Source organism: Gobius niger, assembly GCF_951799975.1.
Source record: "Gobius niger genome assembly, chromosome: 1".
Taxonomy (NCBI): domain Eukaryota; kingdom Metazoa; phylum Chordata; class Actinopteri; order Gobiiformes; family Gobiidae; genus Gobius; species Gobius niger.
The window spans coordinates 935,754-945,514 of NC_136852.1; the positions used below are offsets into that span (position 1 = coordinate 935,754).

At 38.6% G+C, this 9,761-nt stretch overlaps 1 protein-coding gene across 1 annotated transcript; it reads right to left on the reverse strand.

Annotated features, from left to right (window-relative positions):
• Positions 1-305: 305 nt before the first annotated feature.
• On the reverse strand, positions 306-7,540 carry LOC306978419 (arachidonate 12-lipoxygenase, 12R-type-like; the record flags this gene model as incomplete). Its single annotated transcript, XM_079576948.1, has 12 exons — positions 306-485; positions 564-734; positions 827-927; positions 1,017-1,138; positions 1,208-1,377; positions 1,443-1,529; positions 1,600-1,803; positions 5,100-5,243; positions 6,911-7,077; positions 7,158-7,273; positions 7,341-7,463; positions 7,533-7,540. 12 exons carry the CDS (start codon positions 7,538-7,540, stop codon positions 306-308), a joined length of 1,593 nt encoding a protein of 530 aa, XP_079433074.1.
• Between the last annotated feature and the right edge of the window lie 2,221 nt (positions 7,541-9,761).

Sequence of the window (9,761 nt, forward strand, 5' to 3'; positions counted from 1 at the left end):
CAAAAAAGTGACGAAAAATTGATGAAAAAATGTGGCAAAATGTGACAAAAAAAAAAAAAAAAAGATAAAAAATTGACAAAAAAATGATAAAAATTTGACAAAAATTTGACAAAAAATTGACAACATTTTGATAAAAATTTGACAAAAAATTGATGATTTTTTTTTTAAAATGTGACAAAAATGTGATAAAAAATTGACGAAAAAATGACAAAAAAACGAGTTGAATACCGAACAAAAAAATGATGGAAAAGAAATGTGATGACGTGAGGAAAAAGCTCCTCTCGGTTCAGGCGGGAGTTAAGAGGTTAAATAGACACACTGTTCTCCATCAGCGTCGGCCTCAGATGTGAGTACGCCGGCGTGCGCTCTTTGTTCTTCTCATCGATTTCCTCATCGAGTATCTTCAGATCAGCAGCAAACTCTTCCATCAGGCGGCACGGAGCGTCTTCTGTGAAATGCTGGTTCGGGAACTGGCCGAGAGCCACCTGAGGAGACAGAGTCAGGTTAAAGATCTGGATTAAAACCACACTGAATCTAAATGACGGCGCTCCAGCGGGACTCACAAAGTCAGAGGACTGTGAGTTCAGCAGCTTCATGACGGAGACGCCTCTTTGAGTCGTGTTGTGATCAGGAAGTGTCTGCAGGACCGTTTCTAAAGTGGCGGTGCCTTTCTCAGTCGGGGGAGGTTTCTGTAAAGAGGTGGGAGTGTTGGGCATCCAGCTGCCATAGTCAGCCTGACCAACGATAGAGACATAAAGATTAAAGACAAATGTGATCAGGGATGTTCATGTGTAACGTCCTCTGAGTGTCAGGGTCAGAAACACACCTGCCCGTTGTTGACCACGGAGTGTTGGGCTGAGCAGGTGAAAATCACCATCGTTACAAACTTGACCAACTCATCAACGGTCTCGAACCTTTGAGGAATCCCTGAGCGATAAACAAAACACAACATTTGAATGAAGTGTGGCCTTTGATACAACAGTATTATTAAAACAGCTACAGTGATTTGAACTCACCTGATGTTTCTCTAGAACCAAAGCCGTGCTCAAATATGTCCTGGATATAATCCTGCAGCTCAGTGTCTCGTTTGATTTCCTCGTCTTCCTTGTAGTAGTAGGTTAGTACTCCTTTCACAAACCTTTAAAGATTTCAAATATAACATGAATCAAATCAGCAATGAACTGAACAATCAGTGTGAATCCAGTACTTCTCGATGACGTCCCAGAGCTTGAATCCATCGTCTCTGTAGTAGAAGTTTGGCACTGACTCCAGTCCTCTCTCTTTAACGTCCTCTTTGATACAGAGCGCCTCGTACGTCACAGTGGAATGAGAGCGTCGCATGAGGCCGGTCATTCCCTCCACACTTGCAGCTGCCAACTTTAAATCAATTGAAATATGTGAGTTTACTGTGTGTCTCACTGTATTTTAAATGTAATAATTACCGATGCAAAAACCCCGTCTTCAGAAATCACCCTTTTCCTTGTGCTGACGTTGGTTTGTAGAGTGTAGCGAGTGTGAGGAATGAGAAGCTGAAGAAGAAGACAGTCTTCATTAGTCACACACATTACAGTCAAAGGCCTGGACCTGTCCCTGTGGTACCTTGTAGAGAGGATGCACCTTGGGCAGGTTCCTCAGTAAAGCCACAGCGTAGACTTCAGCCAGCAGGTGAGTGCGCAGCAGGTGAGCCGTGACCTGCTGTTTGTTAGAATCTGCACTTCTCACAAAGATCTTGGCCAATAACCAGTCGTACTCGCGGTCGGTGGAGACAAAGATGGGGTTGTCCTTTCCTGGTTTCTGTTTGAGCTGAACACAAAGCACCATCTTTCATGAGCTTTACAAGTAAATGAACAAACAGGGTAACGTAGGCCAAGCCAAACCCCTCGAGCAGCATCACGGAGCACACATCAGAAGAAGACAGTGAAGACAGTGAGGAAGATCATGTCCCTCCGACCACAATGAGAATCCCACAACCTGAGAAATCTATGCACAAAATGCACTGCAGAAAGTGGATTCTAAGCAAGTAAAAAATGTCTTACTTTAAGAAATAAGTTCTTATTTTTCCCTAAAAAGTAATCATGTTTTGTGGAGCAAAGTTTTCTTGAGAAAAAAACTTATTTTAGGAAATAAAATCTAGCCATTTCTTGTTCAGATAAATTTGCTAAAAACATGAAAAACTTTTTGAATCTTCTTCAGTTTTAGACAAAGAATATTTTTTTCTTTTTTTTTAGAAAAACTAAGATCAACAACTCTTAATGTAAGAACTGATTCTCACAGAGAGATAAAACATTCCATTCTTTAAAGTGGGCGGCTCGGTGGCACAGCGGTTAGAGCCTCAGCTTCACAGCTTGAAGGTCCCGGGTTCGATTCCCACCAGGACGGGGCCTTTCTGTGTGGAGCATGTTCTCCCCATGTCTGCCACTAAAAACATGTACAATAGGTGAATCCTCCAGCAGGTGATTCTGACCATCAGCCTGGCTCCACATGGAGGCGGGTCTCCGGGCAATACTTTCCTTAAATATTAGTATTTATTAACAACATTTTGCTCAAAAATGTGAGTAATTTAGAACATTTTACTTAAATCAAGCAACATTTAAGTAAAATATCCAAAAATGTTTCACTAAATAAGAATGTTTTCCTTAAATTATTCCATTTTCTGGGGACATTTTGCTTAATTCTAGCTTTATTTGCTTAAATTTAGTGTTTCTTTCTTGTTTTATGATGAGAAAAATATTCCAGAAAAAAACACTGACCCCGTTGGCAGAATTTTTTCCTTAAAACAAGACAAAATGTCTTATTTTAAGATTGTTTCCCTTGTTTTTAGTCGGCAACATTTTGCAGTGTGGGAGCTGAAATGTTGAAACAAGTTCCTCTGCCTGACCACAAAGAAAAGCTGCTTATAGGAGCTTATACTGGTGGTTTATATTCATATGTATTTATTATAAGACAGTGCATATTAACACTTACACAGCGAAACTAACACTTACACAGAGAAACTAACACTTACAGAGAAACTAACACTTACAAGACACTACACTTACTGACAAGAACAAAAGAACACAACAAACACACACAAGGGTCGTCACAAGAGGGCAGCAAAGAGTTTAACGATGACGGGTCTGGCTTTTCATCAGCCATTTGATGAGATGTGAGTGGAATAAACTAAAGGAGGGGTTTCTCTGATTGTAGTTGGAAGACTGTTCAGTCTTTTGAAGCCCTGACTGTAGAAGAAGAAGATCTTTATTTATACAGCGCCTTTCACAGACATGGTCACAAAGCGCGAGGTGGGGGTGCCAGGAAACGCACAATGTTTAAGGGGGGGTATTATGCTTTCCATCATGTTATTATGTCATTCCCTCATGAACCTCTTACCACCCGCCAAAACCAAATCCATTCTCTCCTCTTTGCCATTGTCCTCACTTTTTATTTGCTTTAGTCATTTTTTTATTACTTTTTTGCTGTTCTTTTGTCTTTTTTTTTGCTGTTCTTTTGTCACCTTTTTTACTGGATTTTTGTCTTTTTTTACTGGATTTTTGCCACTTTTCGCTGGATTTTTGTCACTTTTTTGCTGGATTTTTGTCTTTTTTTTTGCTGGATTTTTGTCACTTTTTTGCTGGATTTTTGTCTTTTTTTGCTGGATTTTTGTCTTTTTTTGCTGGATTTTTGTCTTTTTTTGCTGGATTTTTGTCACTTTTTTGATGGATTTTTGTCTTTTTTTTGCAGGATTTTTGTCACTTTTTTGCTGGATTTTTGTCATTTTTTTGCTGGATTTTTGTCATTTTTTTGCTGGATTTTTGTCACTTTTTCGCTGGATTTTTGTCTTTTTGTTGCTGGATTTTTGTCTTTTTTTTTTGCTGGATTTTTGTCTTTTTTGGTGGATTTTTGTCACTTTTTTGCTGGATTTTTGTCACTTTTTTGCTGGATTTTTGCCTTTTTTTTGCTGGATTTTTGTCACTTTTTTTACTGGATTTTTGTCATTTTTTTTACTGGATTTTTGTCTTTTTTTTGCAGGATTTTTGTCACTTTTTTGCTGGATTTTTGTCACTTTTTTGCTGGATTTTTGTCACTTTTTTGCTGGATTTTTGCCTTTTTTTTGCTGGATTTTTGTCATTTTTTTTACTGGATTTTTGTCTTTTTTTTGCTGGATTTTTGTCACTTTTTTGCTGGATTTTTGTCACTTTTTTGCTGGATTTTTGTCATTTTTTTTGCTGGATTTTTGTCTTTTTTTGCTGGATTTTTGTCTTTTTTTGCTGGATTTTTGTCTTTTTTTGCTGGATTTTTGTAATTTTTTTGCTGGATTTTGTAATTTTTTAGCGTTTTTTTTGTTGCGTTTACATCCTCATTTTCTTCTCGTTTTTTTGCCTCTGTTTTGAAGAAGCTTTTAGATTTGGAGAATTTGGAGAAAACACGTTCAGGTGGGAGTTAAGAGGTTAAAAACATGGCTGAAGTGTTGCCTTGGCACATTCACGTATTTCTGAGTAATCTGTAAAAACTCTGATGGCGGCCATTTTAGGGATAGGTTTGCCCGAGTCCTCCTAGGAACGCCCCCACCTCCTGGAGACGCCTCCGAGCCGAGTAACCAACCACTGCTCCTCAGCAGAACCCCCTCCCCACTGATGCCACAGACAGCGTGTGGAGGGGGCGTGTCTAAAGGCTCAGAGGTTCTTAAAGAGACAGAGGCCTATTTCAAGACATTCACTACAGCCATTTTGAGAGAGACATTTTATACAAGGCAGTTATTCTAATTTACTGCATTTACAGACCAACAGAAGGTTTGTCATCATTGTAGTGAGATATAGACTGGTGCTATGGGACTGACAATAGAATACCCCCTCTTTAAATCAGACAGATGTTGGTGAAGTTGAATGTTGTGTTTGGAGAGGAGGTTTGTATAAGGACTGTCGTGGTTTGGTGTTTTCGGCTTGAGGTTTTGTGGGAAAGAATCATTGAGTGCATGAACACTTTGGCTGCTTGGGTGGACATGGATTTTCTGATGAATCTGAAGTTAGACGAATTAAATATAACTCAGAGCATGTTGTTGTTCAGGTCCCTGGAGGCGACACATAAATGTCCCCACTCCGTATGTGGACGTGAAGTCTCACCTGAATGGCCACAGGCTTCAGTTCATCCTCAGGAGTTCTGTGGAGGAGGACAAGAGGAGCCGCCAGATACTGCTGTTTATTATTGATGAGACCGGTCTGGACTCCATCCAAATCCTCGTAGTCGACCAGGAACAAGTTTCCATTCTGAAATATGAATTAGCATAAAATTAACTCTTTATCTGTGTAATCATCACAATGTTTTTCATTCAAACCCTCGTCTAAAGCAGGGGAGGAAGTGTCGTGGAGGTCAGATTTCCTTTGATTTCTTGGGAATCTCAGGAATTTTAAACATATAAGCAAGAATATTTCTGAAAATCATCTTGGGGCCAGAGGCTCTTTGCTGAGGGGCCGGATCTGGCCCGTGGACCTGACATCTAACTAATAATAAAGCATGATTATGTATGACACGTGTTGGAGAGCCTTTATTCCAACATGTTTCATACATGTCTCACACATGTAGAGCTCTCACATCTGAACCCCTTAACTCCCACCTGAACCCAGCACATTTTCTCCATTTTGGCTTTACCCCAATCCAAAAGCTTCTGGAGAAAAGCTGTGAAAATAGCAACAAAACTGAGATGAAAACAAGGATGGAAATGTGAGAAAAAAGTGACGAAAAAATGACAAAAATGTGACAAATATTTGATAAAATGTTGACAATTTTTTTTTTTAAATGTGATAAAAATTTGACACAAAAATTACAAAAAATGACAAAAAATTGAAGAAAAAATGACAAAAAATTGAAGAAAAAATGACAAAAAAATGAATAAAAAATGACAAAAATGTGACAAAAATGTGAAAAAAAAATGACAAAAAATTTGATAAAAAAATGACAAAAATGTGACAAAAAAATGACAAAAATGTGATAAAAATGACAAAAAAATGAAGAAAAAATGACATAAAAATGACAAAAATGACAAATATTTGATAAAATGTTGACTTTTTTTTTTTTAAATGTGATAAAAATTTGACACAAAAATGACAAAAAATTGACCAAAAAATGAAGAAAAAATGACAAAAATGTGACAAAAAAATGACAAAAAATGTTACAAAAAAAAATGACAAAAACGTGAAAAAAAATGACAAAAATGTGACAAAATGTGACAAAAAATGACAAAAATGTGACAAATATTCGATAAAATGTTGACATTTAAAAAAAAAATGTGATAAAAATTTGACACAAAAATGACAAAAAATTGACAAAAAAATTACAAAAAATGAAGAAAAAATGTGACAAAAAAATGACACTTTTTTTTAAAAAATGTGATAAAATTTTGACACAAAATTACAAAAAAATGACGAAAAAATGACAAAAATGTAACAAAAAAATGACAAAAATGTGACAAAAAAATGACAAAAAAATTAAAAAAAAATTAAAAAAAATGTGAAAAAATAAATAAAAAATGTGGTAAAAATTTGACACACATTTTTTTTTAAAAATGGCGAAAAATGTGACAAAAAATTGACGAAAAATGCGAAAAATGTGACAAAAAATTGACGAAAAATGACAAAAATTTGACAAAAAAATGACAAAAATGTGACAAAAAATTGACGAAAAATGAGAAAAATGACAAAAAAAAGGACAAAAAAATGACAAAAAAATTGACGAAAAAATGACAAAAAAGTTACAAAAATGATGAGTTGAAAATCAAACAAAAAAATGATGGAAAAAAAAATGTGATGACGTGAGGAAAAAGATCCTCTCGGTTCAGGGAGTTCAGAGCTTAACATCAGCAGAGCCTGAATCTAACATCTCCTTCACAGGGTCAGATCTAATCCCAGAGAAGAGGATCATTCAAATGGGTAAAGACCTTCAGTTCCTCTGATAATGTCTTGGTTCCCTCCAGTGTGACCAGATCATCAGTGACAGGGAACTTTTCGGGCAGACGGTCGCAGCGTTTGATCATCATGGGGTTGACGCCGTTCAGACACTGGTAACCAAAGAAAGCGTCTTCTCTCCAGTTCTGTTTCACATAAACTGAAGAACAGAACCAGTGATAACAAACACATATATGCTTCTCATGGGGGTCAGTGAATGTGAATGTTCCTGGACATTACCTGACACGTCCGAGCTGATGCTTTTGGCCAACGCTTTTTCAACGGCATCGAAACTCTCCCAAGAGTCTATGCCCCAAATCCAGTTATACATCTCCATCATCTTGGCCTTCAGCATCCTACACACGTGTCCTTTGTTAGCACATACGTGATGAAAGCATGTTCTTAGTTCACTTCAGGACTTACTCAAGAGTAGCATTGAGGAAAAAGTCTTTAGTCTTCGTGAAGGAGAAGCGGACTTCCGACGGCAGAGCGTAGACGTCGTCTGCATCGATGCATTGGGGTAAACCCTCCTTATACACTTTCCAGCTGGAAGAGACGGGAACGTGAGCTGCAACATGGAGCTCACGATCCTACTGTGTGTGATCTGAAGTTCACACGCCCATCCCTACAGTCATTGTTCTGTCATTCTCCCTCATCGTCCTCTTTGCTCGTGTAATAAAGTGTATTTCACTCTTTTTTCAGGTTGTGGTCGTTGTGAGTGAATTATTATCATGTTTTGTACTTGCCAGTATTTGTCCTTCCTCCTGTCGAGCTCCTGCTGTCTCGTGTACTTATACTTGTCTGTGTCATGTTGTTCCCAGGATCTCAGAGCTACAGAGACAATACATAAAGTTACACAGACCTTATAAACCAGATTCATGCACGTCTAAACACTTCACAAACGCCTCAAGGACATTTGGACCAGTTTTCACACCTAAGCCCCGCCCCTGTTCTCGTCCTCAGTTCAGCCCACAGCGCCCCCTGCAGACTTAGCTCTTCATGCACCTATTTGACATACTTTAATATGAACCCCCGGCTCATGTCGTCTGTACTCACATATGTGCACATCAAAAAAGACAACACGACCCCCCCTTTAACAAATCCTGTGTGAGACGTTTGGGAACAGCAGGAAGCCTGGCTGAATGTAGTGAGTGAGTGAGTGGTGGTGGGAGGGGCTGATGGCAAAGATTGACAGCTTCACTTCCCTCAGTCTACCCCAGCGGTTTGAGCGGTTTTCACTCATTTAGACACTTTTCCTGATCGGACCGAGTTTGCTTGGCTTGTTTGAGGACATTTCAGACCAGTTCTAGGGGAAATCTCGCTTGAAATAAGAAAGTAAAACTGCCAATGAGATAAGACCAATTTTCTTTCCCCATTGGCAAAGAAAATGACCTGAAATAAGGACGAAATGTATCGAAACGAGTCAGAAACATCTCAGAACAAGTGAAATAATCCAGGGCAAATGCCCAAAACAACTAACTTTGGATTATTTTGCTCAAATTTAGATGTTTATACTGATCTAGTTAAATACTTTATGCAGTGCAGTGTTGTAATCCTGACCTTTGCCCTCACAGAAGCTGTACTCCTTGGTTCTCTTGATCCAGTGGTAAATGGGAAACTTGAAGACTTTCTCCTCTGGAGAAGTCACCTCCACCTTCTCTACAAACCAAGGGTTCTCAAAGACATTCCTCTGCTTTTGGAGCTGAACACACAGCAGTTCTCCCAGGGGGTTTCCACACGTCAGCGTTAGCGTAGTTTCCTGAAACACATTTACATTTGCTGATTCATTCTGGGGTTGATTAAGAAAAGTTTAAAAAAGACTTACCGTCCCAGTCATCCTGGTCCAGTCGCTTTCACCATCTTCACCCACGAGTTTAATGTTGATCATGTCTAAACTGTCAGCCAGACTGGAAGCAGTGAAGACCTTTACTGTGTAAGTCAGCATTTTCAGCGAAATTGAGAAACCGGATTCCTGAAAATGCACAAAAGAAACTGTTCCAGAAGAAAAGAGTCGGTCCAATGTGGAGCTGAGGTGGTTTCTGGACTGAGATCTGCTCCTTTATGAGCAGCAGCCTGTGATTATGTGGGAGGAGCTTGGCCCAAAAACGTGTTTGTCGAGATGGATTAATTTTGATCTTTCCCAAGAAATGTCGTTAAAACGCCCTGAAGTAACTGGCAAAGACATGAACTGTAAACATGTCTCTGCCAAATGAGTTTAAACTGAGGGGACGGTTTCGTCCTCTGGAAGCTGCTCCAGGTTTCAGCTGCGTCAAACTGAGTTTAACCTCTTAACTCCCGCCTGAACCGAGAGGATCTTTTTCCTCACGTCATCAGATCTTTTTTCCATCATTTTTTTGTTGGGTATTCAACTCATTTTTCTTTGTCATTTTTTTGTCATTTTTTGTCACATTTTTGTCATTTTTTGTCACATTTTTATCATTTTTTATCAATTTTTTTGTCAATTTCTTGGGACATTTTTGCCACTTTTTCATACATTTTTCGTCACTTTTTCGTCAATGTTTTCTCACGTTTTTGTCACATTTCCATCATTGTTTTCGTCTCAGTTTTGTTGCTATTTTCACAGCTTTTTTCCAGATGCTTTTGGATTGGGGTAAAGCCAAACTGGAGAAAATGTGCTCGGTTCAGGTGGGAGTTAAGGGGTTAAGCGCACTTCAAGTAAAAGATGAGCTTGAAAACAACACACCAAGAGGCCAACCTACTTTTAAATGTCACCATTTGAGGCAACACCCAAAAAAATCTGGCACCTGATGGATGTTGGATGGTTGAAGATCTCAAGTAACAACACGCCGTGACCGATAAACCTGTTCTTATGATTATCATGGT